Here is a 19,915-nt window from a genome sequence, read left to right as displayed (position 1 = left end):
CCAATGGGAGGCGGTTCCGCCACTCTGGGGGCGGGCCCTCCCCGCATTCCCCGCAGCGATTGGTCACTGCGCGCGTCCATCGGCGGGGAGCGGGCCAATGGGAGGCGGCACCGCCCGAGCGGCGGCGAGCGGGGCCGGGGCGGGCGCGGGGGCCGCAGCGGCCGAGGCGCCGCGCCCGCTCCATGGAGGCCGCGGCCGAGGCCCCGGGGGCGCCCGCGGCGCTCAGCTGCTTCTCCTACAACCAGGACTGCACGTAAGCGGGGCTGGCGCCGCGGGGCGGGGGGCGACGGCGGCCGGGCCGGGCCGGCAGGGCTTGGTCTGACCCCGCGGCCCGGAGCGGGGCGGGTCCCAGCGCCGCCGTGTCGCGACAGGTCCCCACAGGGATGTCCCCACGGGGATGTCCCCACAGGGATGTCCCCTCGGAACCCCCTTCCCCGCACTCACACTCACACAGCGGCCGCGCTCGGGGCGCTTCATCCCCGGCGGAGCGGCTCCGGCCCCGCCCGGCTCTCGGTGAAGCCGCCCGGGCCCGGCGGGTCAGTGAGCCCGAGGGAGGAGAGAACCGAGAGCGATCGCCGCTGTTCGCCTCTCCCGCAGCTCGGGCAGTGCTCGGGAACGGGCAGAGCAGCGCCTTGCTCCCAGGGCTGTGGCTGCTGGGCGGTGTGTGCTCACCAGGGAGGTGACAGCGTTGCCCAGGCCACCAAACCCCCCGGAGGCTGGCGGTGAGCAGCCTGTGCCAGAGCTCAGCCCCACCTCGGGATGTCACCGCTTTCCCTGGAGCCTCTCAGCCTCACACCGCTGCTAACCTGTGCTCTACCTGCTCCGAGTTAAGAACATTTCCCAGCGGGACAACAAAACCTCCCGAGGCAGTGACCGCACACGGAGCCGGCAGCCAGGATCGGCCAGAGCGTGGGGAACGAGATAAGCATCAGAGATATGAGCCTCACACCTGGAAACAGCGTTTCCTTTGCAGCCCTGCTTTGCATCGGTGTGCCCAAACAAAGGCTGCTTTGAGGGATGTGAGTGTGCTGCTGGCATGGAGCTGCTGGTCACTGCCACCAGCACAAACACTGTGCATTGCCAGTATGGGCTGGCCGCTGGTTAAGTGTGAGATATTGCTGCTTGCTGCATCTGGAACTGGGCAGAGGCTGCACTTGACAAGGCTCTGCCCACTATCCTGAGCAGTGAGAGCAAAGGTTCCACAGCCCAGTCACTGTGAGTCACTGTGTCAGTAGAGGTGAAATAGCCCCTTCTGTGTCCCACAGCTCCTGTCTGATCCTGCCAGGCTGATCTATACCTGTTTGTTCCTCCAGCAGCCACAGGGCCATAAGAATGGATGAGTTTACTGTCCACAGTACAAATACAGGGGTATTTGCCTCCTGTAGCCTGCAACAGAAGCAGGTGGAAAACTGGAGTTTGTTACTATTTATGATTTAGGTTGGAAGCTGAAGTTGTGCCTTTACAGACCACTGTGCCAGGAAATACCCATTTCTCCTGTGTCAGGGTTTAACCCCAGCCAGCTCCTCACTCAGTGAGGTGGAAAGAGAACCAGAAGGGTAAAAGGGAGGGAATTTATGGGCTGAGCTAAAGACAGTTTAATAATTAAAGCAAAAGCCACACATGCAAACAGAGCAGAACAAGGAATTCATTCCCCACTTGCCGTGGCTGGCAGGGGCTCAGCCATCCCCAGGACAGCAGGGCTGCATCACACAGAGCAGGGAGGACAAATCACTCCAAAGGTCCTCCCCTTCCTCCTTCTTTCCCTCTTTATACCCTGAGCCTGACACTGGATGGCCTGGGATGTCCCTGGGGTCACTTGGGGTCAGCTGGCCTGGCTGTGTCCCTTCCCCCAGCTCCTTGTGCCCCACAGCCTCCTCACTGAGGGGTGAGGAGCAGGAAAAGCCTTGACTGTGCAAGCACAGCTCAGCAATAACAAAAACATCCCTGTGTTATCAGCCTGTGTTCAGCACAAACCCCAAACACAGCCCAGACAAGCTACTATGGACAAAACCTCCCATCCCAGTCAAAACCAGTACACCATCCCAGCAGGAACTCCTGCTGTCACCTGGACACCTTCAGCTCTGAACTAGCAGCTTTTTGCTTTGTCTTTGCAGCTCCCTGGCAATTGGAACCACAACTGGATACAGACTTTTCTCCTTAAGTTCTGTGGAGCAACTGGACCAGGTCCATGAAAGCAGTAAGTCTCCTGTTTCACTGGGGAGGAATACTGACCAGCAGTGCTTTAAACATGTGGGAGTCCTTCACCTCTGTTAGCTTCTTTTCCCCTGCTGTCACTCTGACAGCAGCAGTTTGTGCTGCAGCCCAGCATTCAGAGGCAGTTTCCCACTAGAATATTTCAGGTACATGGACAGGAACCCACAGGCTTCCAGCACAGCTGCTGGATGACTCCCAGGCTTTTAATCCATCGTGGTATTTACAAGCAAGATGTTTTTAACAGGTTTTCCATGTAAAGAAGGTCATTCCCAGCAGGCCTGCAGCTCTTAGCTGTGCTCACAGCAGCATGCAACACACACTTCACAGCCCAAAACAAGCCTGGCCTCGTGGAGCAGGAATTCCAGCTGCTTCAGGCCAGAAGTGCTGCAGTTGAGATGCACTGGAGATAACACTTCCCAGCTGGGATATGTTCCTCCCTCTGCAGTGGCTCCAGAAGGAGTCTCAGCAGTCAGACACAGCTGCAGCAGCTGGAGCAGAAGCCAGGCTCCTTTCCCAGAGTCAGGCAAAGGGAAACAGGTCCCTGCTGGTGACACACTCAGGGTGATGGGCTGAGGAACAAGCAGTCCCACATGACACTTGGGGGCTTTGTTACTCATACACAGCCCAGCCCAAACTGAGCACCACTCAGGGCTGGCTATCCTGGAGATTGCAGGAGATTTAGGTGCAGGGCCACCAGGACCATTGCTCTGGTGCCTTCTCAGTACAGCAGGAGCCATCCCAAACACGGCCTCTGCAAGACACACCAGCCACTGTTTCCTTCCCCAGGGAGGCTGGGAGAAACCAGACACCACAGAGGGAACACTGAGCCACAGCCAGCTCATGCCTTACCTCAATAAACTCCACACATTCCCCAGGAAACTCCCTAAGTAAAGTGAGGCAGCTCCTCCTTTTATATCCCCTTCCCCAGGATTAGCCTCAGCTGGGCCCTGCCCAGGAGAGAGGCACAGCAGCACTGTCAAAGAGAACTGGCTTCATTTCTGCCTTCAGGGGAAGGTTCTTTAACCCCTTCCTGCTCTGACCTAATTGCTTTGTGCCAGCTGTCAGACATTTTTTCCCAAAAGCAGATGTTGAACACCTTAGCACTGAGCCTTCCACCTCAATCCCCTCTCGAGCTGAGTCTTGTTGCTGCAGTCCAACCCAGCTAAAGGCTCTGCCTTGCTCTCCTTGTGTGCCCAGATGAAATCCCAGATGTTTACATCGTGGAGCGTCTGTTCTCCAGCAGCCTTGTGGTTGTGGTCAGCCATGCCAAGCCACAGCAAATGAATGTCTACCACTTCAAGAAAGGGACAGAGATCTGCAACTACAGCTATTCCAGTAACATCCTGTCCATCCGGCTGAACCGGCAGGTGAGAGGGGTTAGCCAGAGTTATCCCACTCTGCCTCTTTGCTGCTGTTGCCTTTGCAGCTGGGTGCAGCCTGGGGAGGTTTGGGTGTCTGTCCTCTCCTGCCAGCCCCACATGAGGCCTCTGACAGGAGCAGGAGGGCTGTGGGTGTCATCTGCCACCACTGTTGCCTTCAGGGAAATGACGCCAGGTCCTTGTTTTGGTGGCAGTTACACAGAGAGTTTCTGTCATTTGCCTTCTTGCTGTTCAGCACACAGCTCTGCTAAAAACCTGCCTTTTCATCTGCCTCCCTCCCTTGGGTTCCACATCCTGACTTCAGCCCCACCTCTGCCATCTGTGTTGCACTGGAGACCATCAAAGTTGGTAACAAAAATCCAGGATAAGCTTGAGCTCCATGGATAAGGCAAAAAGATGCTTTCCAAGTACTGCTGTCAGCCTTGTTTTGGTTTTAAAGGTAAAAAAACCCACTCAGGCCACTTAGAATGAGGCTTTTAGAGTGTCACTCTCTGAACTGCCACAGCCTCATGCAGCCCTGAGCTCTTTTGGAGGATTTTAAGTCATCTTTTCTTTTTGTCCATAATTATTTTCCAAGTATATGCCCTAAGAAGCAGAGGACATTTTACAATGAAGAAATAAGCAGTCTGGGTAATTGTATATAATCAGCCTCTCCTCAGTTAGCAACAGTGAGACCTGCAGTGAGGCTCTCTGGGCTGAGCTTCCAGTAAAGCTGTCTTTGACCAGGATTTCCTGCACTACAATTAAATCTGTCCTAAATTGATTTTTTTCACTTCAACTTGCAATGAAACTGGCAAAAGAAAGACTTCCTTTGAATTGTAGATAGATGTGTGTGTATAAAAATAAACTGGGAGGTTCTGCTGAGCAGCTCTAGGAGATGAGTGTGAATAAAATAAGTTCAGGCTATTCCCCATGTGCTGCTCTGGAGCTGCCTGAAGGTGTTGCACAGTCCCAGCCTTGCATCCACATTTCTTGGCTGCCTTATGAGCTTGGGTTCAAATCCTGGGCTGAGCTCATCCTCTGGCTGTGCCACAGACACACCTGGAGGGATTTGAAGATGCTACAGATGTTTAGAAACACCGAATCATAAAGTCATTTGGGTTGGAAAAGATCAATAAGACCACTGAGTCCTACCATTCCCCAGCAATGCCAAGGCCACCACTAAACCATGTCCCCAGGTGCCACAGCCACTCATCTTCTAAATCCCTCCAGGGATGGTGACCCCACCAGGGCCCTAGACAGCCTGTTCAATGCTTAATAACCCTTTTTATGAAGAACTTCTTCCTAAAGTCCAATCTAAACCTTCCCAATTTTGGTGGTTTGAAGAGAAATCATAGTTTCAATTTACATTCAGGATGTGAAGTGGTGGCCACTAAATTCTCCATGTGATACTTGAACTCTTGCCTGGGCTTCTGTAGGAAAGCTGCACTCCATTGGAGGGTCACAGAAGGATAAATCCCAGACAAGGCATTAACACAGGAAAATGGTGACAAATTAACCAGGAACAGGTCTCACACACAAGGTGCTTGTTTCAATCTGATCTCTCTGTGAAAAAGTCCTCATGGTGCAAACAAGCAAATCCCTCAGTTGGTGTTGTGGGAATTCTTTGTTCCAAACTCTGTGATAACTCTGAAGTGTGTTAAGGTACATCCTGATTTGTCTCAAAGTGGGGAATCAGGCTGTGCTGTGGGACTGGTGGGAAGCTCCTGGAAGCCTCCTGGGTTTTCATCCAGTGCTGAAATCCTGCTCTTCACGTCCCAAACTTTCCTGGATTTTGTCCCTGTGGGTGCCAGCATCTCTGGCTGCTGCTCTGCCATCATCTGGAAACCTCCCTTCACCTGGACATCAAGAGCAGCCCGTTCTGGGAAAGCACATGGTGGCTTTGCCCAAATCAGCTGTATAAATATTCTTCTGCTTGCAAGTGGATGGCTCTTACTGTAGAAAAGGCAAAGTCTTCCTGGAAATGCAAAATGGCTCTGACACAGCCCCAGATGCTGTGGTTAGCAGGAATAGAAGTGGGAAAGAGTTTGATCTGAGAGTAATGGTGGAGCAAGGCAGAGATTTTTAATGTGGGTGTTTCAAGTTACTGACTAAGCTCCACATTTAGATACTAAATAAGTGGCCTCATTTCTGAAGAGGTGGAGGCTTCCTGGACATGGATTCTGGTGCTCCAACTGCAGGATGGATGGGGTCTGGGCTTAGGCTTTTATTGGGATGTTTTCAGTGCCTCTGGGCTCTTGGCACTAAGGGAGGTGAAGCTGTGCACTCGCTGGACTTCCAAAGCACAGCCCTTCAGCCAGACCCAAAGCCTGGTCCCAAAAAAAGCCTCCGTGGTGACATGTTGGGATGTGGACCAAGCTGAGACACAGAGCTGAGTGCCACAGAGATGGTGGCCCAGTGCTGAGGGTACAGCATCACACTTCCCTTTGCCTTTCCTCCCCGTGGCTGGGTGGGTGTTCCTGATGGGGTCAGTAGAAGAGCCACAAGCACCTGGAGTTGGGAATAGCCAGCCCCTCAGCCAAGGTGGTGCAAGGGTGGCTGTCCCTGAACACCATTCTCCTCTCTGGGTTTACCCAGTTCTGCAGGGCACATAAAGCAGAGTCTTCCCTGCTGACACCGAATGGGAAAAGAAACATTAATGTGCTGGACAGATGCATTGAATTTAGCAGCAGTGGCAGACCAAGCAGCTAAATTTTCTCTCCCAAATCGGGAAGAAGTCAGGGCAAAGGGCATTTATTCACATCTGGAGGCACACTGACAAGCAGGATTGCAGCCTCCCTGCTGCCAGGTCTTTGTGATCAAAAAGTGATTTGTTATGAATTGTGAAGAAAAGGTGGGGTAGGAATAGATGGCAGTCAGGGCCCGTGGAGGGGGTGTAATCCTGGTGTGTCTTCCTGTTCCTGGGGAGCTGGAGGATCAGCTCTTAGAGGAGCAAAGAAGAAATCATGATGTTTTACCTTCTCTCTAAAGCAAGACCAGATGCAAACACTCTCCAAACCAGAGTTGTACAAACCCAAATGTGAGAGGGGATGGAGAAGCAGAAGAGATCACATTTCTGTTACGTTTCACTGTGTGAAAATTCCTGTTGAGTTTGAATGAGTTTGTCTGACAGTGAAGTTTTTGGTTTAGGAAGTGTGGGAGCAGCAGCCAGAGGCACTGCTGGTGAGGTTCTGTGCATGTCCCTTGTGTCCTTGCAGAGGCTGGTGGTCTGCCTGGAAGAGTCAATTTACATCCATAACATTAAGGACATGAAGCTTTTGAAGACTATTCTGGATACACCACCCAACACCACAGGTGAGCATGGGAGAACTGTGTGAAAGGGAGGGAGCTTTGTGGAGCCACAGCACTGTGTTAGAATTTAAACCAGCCTGTGGCTTGTGTATCCTAATTCAGCACTCAGAAGTGCATGGAGGTAGTCAGTCAGGCTTGGGAGAATCACAGAATATGCTGAGTTGGAAGGGACCCACAAGGGTCACTGAATGATGATGATCATCCCAATAATCCCACCCTGTGCCTGAGGGTATTGTCCAAACTCTCCTTGAACTCTGTCAGGCCTGGTGCTGTGATCCAGCACTGTCTGAAGCAAAACCCTGCTCTGTCTGGAGCAAAACCCTGCTCTGTCCAGAGCAGATGCATCAAAGGAGAGCAGAGGTGGGCAGTGGGGTTTGGATTCCCCTTGGGGTCACTGCCAGAGTGATCACTGAGGGCAGAGCACAGCCAGGCACAGCACTCATTCCCTGCCAGAGCTGCCCTTACTGCATGCAGGCTGCAAACCCGAGGGGCAGGGCAGGGCAGGGCAGGGCAGGGCAGGGGAGGTGGCTGCAGCACAGATCCTCGGTGTGTGGCACAGGGTGAATCCAGCTTTCCTGCTGCTGGGAGCAGAGCTATTTTTGGCAGAGAGAGGGAAGCTTGGCCGGGTGCCCTCGTTGCTGCGCTGTCCTGCAGCATCCCTTTCATGGCTGGGTGCTTGGGAAGCTGCTGATGTGCTCACATTTGGCTTCGGGGCTTCCAAGGGATGCTCTTCCAGCAGCTCCCCTGACCTACTTCAGGTCTCAGCAGATGGGCTCTCTGTGTGGATTAAACATGCTAAATGCTGCAAATATAATTAAAGTTTAAAACCTCGCCGAGAAGGCCCGGCAGCAGGATGGGCAGGGATACCCAGGCCTGGAGCTGTTGTGCAGAGGGGCTGGAGGATCAGTGGTTTAAGAGCAGCAGCAATCAGCCAGGGCAGCAGTGGGATGCTGCAGATCACAGGCTTCATATGGGTTTAGTGTTTTAAACCCCTTTGACTGCAGCAGCTGTCACTGAAATGAGCTGAGTGACAAGTGCAGTGCCCCTGTTGTCCCTGGGCCATCTGCTTTGCTCCCAGGCTTGACCCCGAGGACAGCGTGTCCAGTAGGTCAAGGCAGTCCAGCCTCACTGCTCTTTGTGCAGCTGTTTTAGGAGTGGGGATCTGTGTTGGGGGATGTAGGAGCACATGGAAAATGTGCCACCTCCCTGAAGTGTGTGCCCTGGGCATGGTGACACCAGCACAGACAGGACTGGCATTTGCTGCAGCCACACTGTGAGATCTCTGGCTGTTCCTGGCCACCACTTGGCTCCTGAGCCAGCCTCCTCCACGTAGGAGAGGAAAATGCCCACGCTGTCCAAGGTGGTTGTTTTTCATGTGATTCATGTTGGGCAGGATTTGCACCAAGGAGGTCACAGTGCTGGTGGTGGCATGTGTGCCATGAAGGCACATCTTGAGAATGACTGCAGCTTTGGAAACCACCTCACAGGGCTCCCCCCAAGCCTGAACCTGCTGGCTGGGGGCAAGGCCAGGCTTCCCAGACACTGCAGCATTTTTCCATGCTGCTGGAGGAAGCCACCTGTGACGTGGCACTCCCAGAGGTGCCATCCTGGGCAGTGCCTCCTCCCTCCTGCGCCCACCACTGCAAGATCCACCCTTCATCATGGCTGAGGGGCTGCTGAGGGGAGAGGAGCATCTTCAAAGGCTGCCCGTGGCCCTGTGATCCTTGTTCTTTGTGTGTCCCTGAGGTCAGCCCAGTACACTCACATCTGTGTTTTCCCCTGGCCTGGTTTCCCAGCCGCCTCTCTGGGCCAGAGGAGCAGAGGGAGCTAGCTGGTGACTCAGCCGTGCCGCTCAGAGCTCGCTTTGTTTGGCTCCAGCCTTCCCTGATCCTCTCGGGAAGGGCTGTGCTGATCCCCCCGTGCTGCCTGGGCCAGGGAATCACCACCCGGGCAAGGCAGGATGCTCATCACAGCAGCAAAGTCTCTGGGCTATCTTTGCCTTCCTGCTATCCTTCCCCCTTTAATTGCCTTTTAATTGCCTGCTCTCCGCTGCTGCCGTGCTCCTCGTGCCTCATCCCTGGCATGGTCTGCATACCTCTGGATGGATGGCGAGTGCATCCCTGGGGCCTCTGGCTGATCCCGCAGCTCCTGGCTGGGCTGCGGTCTCTTTGTTTGGTTATAAACAATGACCTAAAACGCGAGCTGCGGCCGATGCTTCCCCGCTGCTGCTGGGCGAGGGCCAGGGCTGTGTCCTGACACGGGGCTCGCACGGCACCACACGTCCCAGGGCGTACGTGCAGTGTGTGGCTGTCCTGCTGTCCCGTTTGGGGACCGCGGCAGCGTCCTCCGTGCCTTTAACCCCGCGGCTTCCTCTGCACGTGGGATTAGGTGGGACCCCCGGCGGGGGGCAGGAAGCTCAGGTCGTGCTGGAGCCTTGGGTCGGGTTTGGGGGGGCTGTGAGCACACGGATGTGGGGCAGGAAGCAAGCGAGGCACGTCTGGTGTGGGACAGGATTCACCGGGCTGGATCCTCAGCCAGGAAGAGATGCTCTTTTCCGAGGTCACCTGGGGGACGAGCGGGTGGATGGACCTGCACACGTATCCATCCATCCCTGTCTCATCCTGTGATTCCTGCCCGCTTTGAAAGGAGCATTTGGGAACCTTTGTGCTCGTGCTGGCACAAAACCAGTGGTTCTTATGGGGAAGAATTCCCCCTGTGCTTAAAATTTTGCTACGTTCAAGTTCCTCGTGAGGCGGAAACTCCCTGCGCAGCTGGCGCATTTCCTTTGTCTCTCTGCTTCCCTTTTCCATTCCGAGCAGAAGGAAATGGCACTGCCTTCAGCCAGGCTGCAACCGGGCTGCATCCACGCTGGGCTGCTCCTCTGAGCTTCCAACCCAGCACCCACACCCTGTGCACATCTGGACGTGTCCAGATGTGCACGGACAGGAGTGCTGTCAGCCCTCACGTCCTTTGCTGTTTCACGCACCTATTCCTGCCTCCTCCAGGGAGATAATGCGGGGGGAGAGCGCAGAGTGTGCTGAAAAGCCGGGTCTGGGCTCGCTGTGCTCGGGGAGGGTGGCAGGGAGCAGGGAGGGTGGCAGGGCACAGCCGCCGTTCTGTCCCGTACCAGCAGATGTCCCCATGGCCGAGGCGTTCCCAGCGCTCCGCAGCCCCGCGCCGGGCCGGGCAGTCCCAGAAAGAGCCAGAGCTGACCCCCCGCCGTGGCCCGTCCTGTCCTCCCCCACTGACAGCCTCAGCCGTGTCCCTGTCCCCCTGCCAGGTCTGTGTGCTCTCTCCATCAACCACGCCAACTCCTACTTGGCTTATCCCGGCAGCGCGACCAGCGGAGAGATCGCTCTTTACGACGGAAATACTTTGGTAAGTGCGAAGCTCAGCCTTTGGATACCGGCAGGGGCTGAAAACAAACAGAGCCACAGCAAAGCCAACGGGGCCCTTGGGAAGGATGAATAAATACACTCCACCGAGCTGAAGTGCAAGAGGATTGCCTGGGAGGCACATCTGGATGTATCCCCCTTGCTCGGAGCGGTCAGCTCTGAGATCAGGGCGTGCATCTGCCAGTGCAGGATATTCAGGGAAACATGACCCACTGCCCTGCAGCCCCAGGGCCACTGCCAGGCTGACACTGGGGTTCCTGTAGGAGCGTCAGCAGCGTGTCCCGTGGGAGTGACGTGACCAGCGTGGGTTGGAGCTGCTCCAGGCACACTGCAGGACACCACGGGCTGGAAGGGATGCTGGACCCAAAGTCACTGAGAGGGCAAAGTGTGCAAAGTCCCCTTAGGAAATCTGTCCCTGGCTGGATGCAGGGTGATGATTATCTGCTGTTTATGCCAGGGCTTTGGGTTACATAAGGCTGGTGACTCTGTACGTGCAGCAGGAGCTGAGGATCTGCAGCAGGGGAGGAGCAGAGCGCAGGGAAAACACTGCTGCTGCAAGAGGTGCTGCGAGGGCGGGGGCTCCCTGCAGGTACCAGGGTGGTGTCACTGCAGCAGGACTTGCTGTGCAGCACAGAGAATTGCAGTGAAGCCAATTCTCATCCTCACAAAGAAGTGCCGGGCTTTGGAGAGGGTGCAGGCACAATCCTGAACCTGGGAGGGGCAGGGAGCTGAGGTTCTCTGCCCCTGAGGTGAGCTTTATGTAATCACAGTGGCCACAGTAGGTGGAGAATGAACTCAAGGCCGGGCAGAGATAAACTGCTGAGGATGTTGACGGGATATCATCAGCACAGCACAATCTAGTGAATCCATATCAGCAGGTCTGGATAGGGCATGAGGCAGGAACGCCCTGCCCTCCCACAGTCCAAGGAGCAGCATGTCCCTTTGCACTCACATTACTTTGTGCCCCACAGAAAACGGCCTGCACCATTCCTGCCCACGATGGGCCTCTGGCTGCCCTCGCCTTCAACTCCACCGGCTCCAAGTTGGCCAGTGCTTCTGAAAAAGTGAGTGAGTGTGGCTGCAAGTAGCCTCCCTCTGCCCAGGGCTGCATCAGCACCTCTGAGCTGCCCCTTCTTAAACACAGCCAGCACACTGGTCAGTGTCTCGGGATCAGACTGAGCCCAGCTGGCAAACAGGAGGAGCCTTTGCATGTCCTGAGTTTCCTGGGTGTGTCAGGGGAAGGGTTTGGGCTCCTTGGCCTGCTCCTGCGTGATATTTCCATTTGCATTTTTTGCAGGGCACAGTCATTCGTGTATTTTCCATTCCTGGGGGGCAAAAACTCTATGAATTCCGGCGAGGGATGAAAAGGTCAGTTCATCCTTCTGGCAGTGACAAGTACACAGAGGGCTCCCGGAGCCAAACTGTAAACACAGGGACGCAGGGCAACGTCACATCCTGGTGGCTTTGGCATCTTTTGCAGAAGGAAAACAAGAGCAAACGTATTGGCTCGAAATGTCACTGTGCCAGGCTGTGCCCAGCTCAGTGATTCCCTCCAGTGTGTCACAGAGCAGGGCAATGGCAGGGAGCAGACAAGGAGCCACTCCATTCACTGCCCTTTCTTCCTTCTTGCTTGGAAATAATGAAGTCCCCCAACTGATGAGACACCTCATTCCTGCTGAACCCGTGCAGGAGATGCTGTTTGTATCCCACTGCTCAGCACTTGGATATCCTCCCTGGTCTCTGCAGCACCAGAAGCTGCAGTGAGGCTGGCACAGATGTTCCCTCCACAGGCAGCTCTGTGAGCAAGGACATTTCCACCTCTCTGGCTGTTTGTCACTAGCTCGAGGCTACCCCCAGCCCTGCTGAGCAAAGGGATTAGGGAGTTACCCATCAGTGAGCCCACAGGCTCAGCAGTAGCTGTGCAGGGTGATCCTCACCATGGATGGGTCTCCTTCCTCCCCATCCCCTCCTCTGAGCCAAACCCAGCATGAGGGTTGGAATGAGTTCCATGGGGTGACCAGTGCTGTCCTTGCTCGGCTCTAGGTATGTGAACATCAGCTCCCTGGTGTTCAGCATGGATTCCCAGTTCCTCTGTGCTTCCAGCAACACGGAGACTGTGCACATCTTCAAACTGGAGCATCTCACAGACAGGTGAGGGGGTTAGCCTGGCTTAACCTGCCTGCCTCAGGGCTGTCTCTGCTTCAAAGCTCTGTGTTTACACAGCTGCTCTCCATGTCCTCACCATGTACTCTCCATGAGCAATACCAGCTGCAAACTGGCTTTGTGTCCTGAGGGACTCACTCCTTGGAAAAGCCACACACTGTACCCCTGCTGTCAGGCTTTCCATGCCTTTCTGGCTTTATTAGGTGCCACTGTCCCCTTCCTTCTCCCTGTGCATCCAGCCAGGCTGGTGCACAATGTACAGGTGCTCCAAAAACCCCTTCACCTGTGTGAGACCAGGTCTGTTCCTACTGGTTGGTCATGCTGATGGTGCAAGCCCCACTGACACTGCTTTGTGACCCCCTCAGCCGGCCAGAGGAGCCTCCAACCTGGAGTGGTTACATGGGAAAGATGTTCCAGGCTGCTACCAACTACCTCCCTGCCCAGGTGTCGGGCATGATGAGCCAGGACCGAGCCTTTGCCACCGTCCGGCTGAACATCTCCGGACAAAGGAACATCTGTGCCCTCTCCACGTATGTACTGACCCTCCTGACCCCTGCCTCAGGCCAGGCCAGCCTTATCTCATCCCCCTGCCTGCAGAGCACGTGGTGTAAGCACTGCTGTGTCTGTGTCTGGGAGCTGTTTGGCCTCAGGATGCTTTTTCCCCCAGGATTCAGAAGCTGCCTCGGCTGTTGGTGACAACGTCGGATGGACATCTCTACATCTATAACCTGGACCCGCAGGACGGAGGGGAGTGTGTCTTAATTAAGAATCACAGGTAACTCTGCCTCCACTCACACCTCAAACAGAGGCTAATCTGACAAATGAAGGGAAATCTCGCCTGGCAGCACAAAATGGAGCTGTAGGAGCAAGGAAGTAAGAACTGACTGTGATTTGAGCTGCCTGAGCTAACAGACGTGGGTGGGAAGCACATCAGCAGGCAGGGACACAAGGCTTCTTGCAGGAGAAACCAGAGACATCTGAGATCCCACAGCAGCTGTGGGACATTGCAGCTTGGGGTGGGCAGGCTGTGCCTTAGGAGTGCCCTGGCCATCATGGCAGGAGAGCAGAGCACCTTCTCCAGACTGGAGTGGGTAGTGGAGAGCTGACTTGGGGCTAGGATGGTGTGGAGTGACACTGGGAGCTTCTGTAACCAAAAGCCCAGTGCCAAAGCAGAGGAATTTCTTCATGGAAAGGGTTGTTAAGCCTTGGAAGGGGCTGCCCAGGGAGCTGGTGGAATCACCATTCTTGGAGTTGTTCAGGAAACAACTGGCTGTGGCCCTCAGTGCTCTGGTGTGGGTGACAAGGTGGTGATCAGTCAAAGGTTGGGTTCAATGATGTTGGAGGTCTTTTCCAACTGAAATCACTCCAGGGTTCTGTGAAAACGGAGCCTCCCCCGCCGTTGCTCAGTCCATATGCAAATCCCATTAAGCACGTAACCCCCCCGCACACATCTGGGCTGCTTGGCTCCAGATGTGAAGCCTTTGGGGTGGGGTGAGATGTAACATGTGCTCCAGGCCGGGAGGTGGCTGCCAGCCAGGAAAGTGCCAGCAGCTTTTGGAAAAGCCACAAAACAAAAGCACTTCAAAGCTGCGCTGTCCAGCGCGCGCCGCCCGCAGCCCCCAGCCTTGTCATGTGGGCTCCTCTGAGCATCAGAGGGCTGAAAAGGGCCCTTGGGTCATGAGTTACATTACATCATACGATATCTCTGCTCACACTCCGTCCTAAACTGGCCAGGGCTGCTTTTCCCATCTAGTCTGCTCCTGTTGGAAGCCCTTCGGAGCCCCCTCTGTGATTAGAAACACTGTTTGCCTTTGTAACCTAAAGCTTTTGTGGTCAGTCTGCTCCCTTCTGTTCCCATGCCAGCATTGTCCTCCAGCCGAAGTGGTGCTTTCCCTATCTCCTTCTTCACCCCCTGCTTTCCTTGTGGAGCACAATGTTCCCCTGTCCACAGCACTGCTGGGGCTGCTGCATGCAGTGATGGGGATGGGTGATGTGCTTCGAGGAGATGTGGATGCATGGGCTTGTCTTAGCTGGAGCTGGGGAGGAGCAGTTGGGATCAGAACTAACTCTTCTCCCCTCTCTTGCTCCTCTACCATTAGTCTGCTTGGCTCAGGAAAGATGGAGGAGAACAAAGAAAACGACCTTCAGCCTCCAGTACCTCAATCTTATGCAGCAACCGTAGCCAGACAAAGTACAGTGCCTTCAACTTCGACCATGCCAGGTAAGCACCACATCTGCCCCTCCTCAGGCAGAAGCCACAAAACCACCTGGGGCAAAGGGGAAAGTGTTCCAGATTCCAAGGGTTCATCCAGGATCATCACATGTGCGCTGCACACTGGGGCAGCATGACTTCGGAGCTCACCTGGCTCATCATCCCCTGCCACAAAAACAGGCCAGGTGTTATCTGCTCTGTTTCCTGGGCCAGCACTGTAGGGTTGTGCCACAGAAAGGCCTGAGGCAGAGCAGGAGCCTCTGTTTGTCAGAGAGCAGCTGCTGCCAGGTGGTTTCCAGGAGTTGTAGCTGTGGGTGTAGAAGTCAGGGCTCACTGTTTTTGAGGTGAGATTGCCTCAGATTCTCTGGAACTGGGACACCTTACAGCAAACTGCTGCAGGGAAAGACTGGCTGATGATCTCATTATATTCCCAAGTCTAAGGTCCACATACAGATGAAGATCTTGCTCTAAAATTGGTGCTTAGGTTCACGGCAGGAGGAGGAAAGCTGCTGCCACAGGAGCTAGCCATGTAATTCATCCATAATCCACAGTGTCCATGGAGATACCTTCCTCTTCCTTAGTCCAGCAAGCCAGAGGAAGCAGTCAGTGCTAAAAAGATGCCAACAGTGTCTGCTGTTTGTTTGCAGCCTCCTCCCCTCCCTTCAAGCAGTAACTCCTGGTGTTTTCCCTGCCCAGGTTACTCGGAGGACGGCGGAGCCCTGCGGGGGGAAGTCATCCCAGAGCACGAGTTTGCAACTGGACCAGTCTGTCTGGACGACGAGAATGAGTTTCCTCCTGTGAGCATTCGGGACCCCTAAACCTCCAGTGCAGCCCTCATGCTAAGAAGGAAGTAGTAACCTCACCCAGAAGAGATTCCATTGCCCCTTCCTTGTCCCAGCTCACTGTGAAGCCTAAAATAACTGCATGAGTTCTAGGGACAGCACCAGGAAAATGACACCCCCACTGAACAGCAGCTGGGCATGGGGCAAAAATGATCAAACCTAAGTAGAGATAGACCTGAACAAACTTGCTGAGTGGTGTTCAGATCCAGACCTAACCTTTGTGCCTTGAGCAGATTTCTAATATTACCAGGAATAGTTTTAATTGGAACAATTTAGAAATAAAAACTTAATACCCTGTTGCATTTTCAGTCAGTTGTACTAGTCCATGGAATGCAACTGGAACATACCTGAACCTCACCAGCCTCTTCATTTCCAAGGTAACTGAGAAGGAAACTCGTTTTCCAAGTACAAAGATGAAAGGAATAACAGAGTTTTAAACCATTTTATGTGGCACTTTCTCAGTTACCATTGGAAGGAGCTAGTGGATTTTTCAATCTAACTCCAGCCTGGCAGTGTTTTTCCATCTCCTTTTCCTATTCCACGCTTATTTATTAAGTATCTAACCCCTAACTGGACAGAAGTTGGTCTGTGCTATGATCTGGTTGTAATCAGTGGTGTCTTCATAACAGTAATGCAGCAGAATGTTGTAATGGATTTCAGGTTGTAGCTTTGGCAGGCTTTTGGAATTCCTTACTTCATTTTTACATATCCTGCTGCTGGAGTTTTGCCTGAAAAGGAGGAAGTAACAACCTTATCCCAGGATTCATTCCATGTGCTGAGCTGACCTCTGTGAGGCACCTTCCTCTGAGCTGATGCAAAGTGTTACTTAGATAAAGGTGACTGGCTCGTGACTCCCTTTGAGCCAACACCACCTAAAGCCAGCTCAACTCACACAACCCTCTGATTATTCCTTTCCTTACCTGCAACTCTCCCTGCTGCAAACCACAAGCAGGAATTTCCCACTTGTCCAACTCCATCACTCAGGAAGGATCTTTAAAATGTCTCCCTCTGTGTGGCCACGGAGAAGCTGATGGCCAAGCTGCTCTAGCAGGAGCAGCAGGGCCAGAGAGAAATCCTTTCTTTCCTTCTGCTAAACCTGCTCTTGACCTCGTGCTTCGGGGACAAGCAAATGCCAGCACGCAGGACTCACGCTGCTCCTGAATGAGGCTTCCTGCTGGGCCTGGGCTGGATGAAAGCAGCCCCAGAGCCCTGCTGTACCACAGTAGGTGCTTCATGGGGTGAACTTTGATCCCTCCAAATCCTGTCGTTAACCTGACAGAGCCAGTGAGATGTGTATGGTTAGGGAGGAGGTGCTGTGGGAAGGGAAGGCGCTTTCCAAAAATACTGCCTGATAACGGTGCTTTAGCAAAAGGAGCTTCCAGATCAATCCCTGCACTCGGGGTTTGGGTTTGCCCCTCGCAGGGGGAGCACTCAGCATGTTTGGATGCTCTGGATTTCACTGAGCTTGGCTGTTTTCTCAGCACTGAGATCTCCAGTCTCAGTCAAGGGGGTTTCAGGCATCGGTCACTCCTGAGCGGAGAAGGAGAGAGAGAAAACCTGACCTTATCCAACAAAAATGTTTTGACAGCGTTCGGCTTTGCGGAAACATGGGAAGGGTTTTGTTTGTTTTCCAGTGTGCAACAAAAAGACGTTTAAAAGCCTCAAAACGTGTGACAAAATGGAATATTCACCCGCAGCCCACGGTATGGCTTTGAACTCAGACATGGGTCTGGAGAAACAGCAGTGCTCAAACCCCACAGTTTCTCCCCATTTTGAAACCTCTTGTCTTCCCTTGACCTCAAGCAAGACTTCAGAGGCTCGGCTGTTAAAGAGTGAGGAAAAACAGCTTCAGCCTGACACACAATCTGTCAAACGCTGCCTGTTCATTAAGTGGAAGGAGGGACAGATCAGAGAGGAGATGAGAAGCCCAAGGAGGACTCGTAAAAAGTGGCCTCACAAGAGGGGACGTGGATGTTGCTGCTGCTGGAGCCAGGATTGCAGAAGGTCCTGCGGCAAGAGGTTCAACCAGTTCAGTGACAACTCCTGCGTGGTTGGGGTGGATTAAGCACCCCCAAGTCACTGCTGATCTTAGGCAGGAAGGGCTCAGGTGTTAGTGAGGGGCACAGGGGGCTGAAGCCATGGGTGCTGTGCTGGATGTGCAGGGAGGAGGCTGCAGAGCCCTCACCCTGCGGGATCAGGAGGGGTGGGAAGAGCAAACCCAGCTCTTGGGAGCTTCTGGAATTCAGTAGAAAAGGTGATTTCTTCCAGCAGATTGCTCGGTGCTTTTCCAGGCATATGTGGTCCTCTCTGCATTTTGCTGCAGGGATCAGAGGTGAAGGCTTTATCAGCCTTTTCTTTGAGTCAAGTGTGATGCTCACAGCAATCAGCTCTTCAAAGGCAGCTTCCCCTCACTGATACTCCATCACTCCTAAAAACCATCTCTTGCACATTGGTTTTCGGCTGCTCCAAAGCGGTTTGGGCGATTTCCTGTGCTGCCAGAAGATGCTGCTGCCTGTAGGAGGGAGAAAATCTGGGGGAATCGTGGGGTTCACACACCCCTCTGCTCCTCCAGACCACAGATCTTGATACAAGAAACCAGGTTGCAGATACATTTCTGGCTCTGTGGAACCAGCATTTGCCCAGATTCCTCCTTGTTGTTTGCTGGATGTTGTTTCCCTCATTCTGTTGCATGGATATGGACACTAATTATTTTAAGTGATTATTTTTTAACAGCTGGCTGTTAGGAGAGGAAAGGCCACAGATTTTCCAGTGAAGCTCTATTTATAATTACGTTTTGTAGGGAATGAGTGAGTTTGGCAGAGCCTGGCTCCTGCCCTGGTAGCTCAGAGTGGCATTTTGGGCAGCTGGGGCTTGCAGGATTAAGCCCAGCTTATCAGGACATTATCTGCAGTCCCTTGGGAATTGTGCCATCCAGTGTCAATGCTTGTGCCTGGAAACCTGGCCTGGGAACAGTGCTGGTCCTGCAGCTCCTGGAGAGACAGACCTGCAGGAGGAGCTGGCAGAGACTGCAGCAGGAGCTGTGGGGTTCACATCCCTCCCAGGTCACATCTGGCAAGGCTGGAGCTGGGAAGGATCTGTGCCAGGGCTGCCCATGCCTCATCCAGGAGCTTGGTTTGACCTGGAGGAGCTGATGGAGGTGAATCAGGGTCCTGCTGCTGCCTGTTCCTCTCTGCTGCTGCTTTGCTCTTGCACTCAGAGGCTTTGCTGGGCTTTCCCTCCCCTAACCCTGTCTAACATGCTGGAGTTGAGCTCTGGGATCCATCCAGAGACCCTGGAGAGGCACAGGGATGCCCAGCACACACCTTGCCCTCTAGCCACCCCAGAGCTGAGCTTTTGGGGAGCCTTTAGTGAGGCAAAGGCACTTCACCCCCAGAACTGCATCCCCAAAGCCTGGCTGTGCTCAGCCCAAGGCCAGACCCACCTAGCACCAAACCAGATGGTTCCCTTTCCCAGGACTGTCCATTTGGGGAGGGGGAGAGTAAATAAACAAACCTCTCACCAATCTGCCTTTGAATGGAAAGTAAAACACTGCGGGACATCCCTCCCCCTGCTCCTCCCATGTGCGTAAAACCAACTGGAAACACTCCCTGGTGCTGGGAAAAGTAAGGCCCTTGTGTTTTGATTTTGGTAGATAATCTTGTGCCGTGGAGGTCAGCCGGGCAAGGCGAAGAGGTCATGAGGAGGAGCAAAACATCCACGCTTAGGACAGCTGCTGGGAGGTGCTTTGGAAAAGCCAGGAGTTTCGAAGAACAGATCTGTGAGTCCCCAGTCGAGAAAAAAATTTTTAAAAAATCCAAGGTGGGCCACGCTTTTTCTTCTGTGTGAGTGAACACCTGGCCCTGTTAGCCCTGTTTTAATTTGTGTATGGTTGGGGTGTCAATGTACTGTATGCACATGGCTCTATTTAACAAACTCTATGTTAGAACCACAGTGTAAATGCTAATTTAATCAGATTTGTATGTAACCAGAATTTTATATACCCATTTGTCCCTTTTCTAATTTATGCTGTTTTATGTGTATAAATGTACTTATAGGATGAGATATTAAACTTATGTCTTTGTACAGTATATACATACTATTTTAACCCAGGCAAAGTATTTTTGCAGTGATATTAGAGAAGATGCCATTTGCTATGCTGAAAGACAGAATAAAGTCACAGTCTGTCCCTGGCAGCTCCTGCTGTTCTCTTTGGGGCTCTAAAGGTGTCTATTTGGATTAAGTTTGGGGAGTGGGAGGGTTTTGGGGGGCTGGGGTGAGGGCAGCCCACCTGGCTGAGTCCACACCAGTGCTCTTATGGCCAGAGAAAGGTCTGGGTGTGTAAATCAGAATCCTTCCCTTCCCTCCCCAGCCAGCTGGCTCTTTCCATGACCCTGCTAAACCCTCAGCAGGCAGGGCAGG

General features: G+C 53.6%; 1 protein-coding gene across 1 annotated transcript; it reads left to right on the top strand.

Moving 5' to 3' along the window:
- The first annotated feature begins 111 nt into the window (after nucleotides 1–111).
- Nucleotides 112–19,689, top strand: WIPI1 (WD repeat domain, phosphoinositide interacting 1). Its single transcript, XM_085077367.1, has 13 exons — nucleotides 112–253; nucleotides 2,115–2,197; nucleotides 3,412–3,581; nucleotides 6,791–6,887; nucleotides 10,165–10,262; nucleotides 11,251–11,343; nucleotides 11,577–11,647; nucleotides 12,323–12,430; nucleotides 12,808–12,972; nucleotides 13,110–13,217; nucleotides 14,542–14,663; nucleotides 15,351–15,451; nucleotides 19,149–19,689. Exons 1-13 carry the CDS (start codon nucleotides 183–185, stop codon nucleotides 19,194–19,196), a joined length of 1,335 nt encoding a protein of 444 aa, XP_084933493.1. The 5' UTR covers nucleotides 112–182; the 3' UTR covers nucleotides 19,197–19,689.
- Nucleotides 19,690–19,915: the final 226 nt, after the last annotated feature.

The sequence above is a fragment of the Lichenostomus cassidix genome, chromosome 18 (genome assembly GCF_008360975.1).
Source record: "Lichenostomus cassidix isolate B80296 chromosome 18, HeHo_3.0, whole genome shotgun sequence".
Taxonomy (NCBI): domain Eukaryota; kingdom Metazoa; phylum Chordata; class Aves; order Passeriformes; family Meliphagidae; genus Lichenostomus; species Lichenostomus cassidix.
This window is presented reverse-complemented; position numbering and strand designations above follow the sequence as displayed.

Excerpts from the sequence above, each read along its gene's own strand:
- WIPI1 (XM_085077367.1), top strand. The coding sequence starts at position 183 with ATGGAGGCCGCGGCCGAGGCCCCGGGGGCGCCCGCGGCGCTCAGCTGC. Across the intron at positions 10,263-11,250 it reads TTTACGACGGAAATACTTTG|AAAACGGCCTGCACCATTCC; the intron begins GTAAGTGCGAAG and ends TGTGCCCCACAG. Across the intron at positions 13,218-14,541 it reads GTCTTAATTAAGAATCACAG|TCTGCTTGGCTCAGGAAAGA; the intron begins GTAACTCTGCCT and ends CTCTACCATTAG.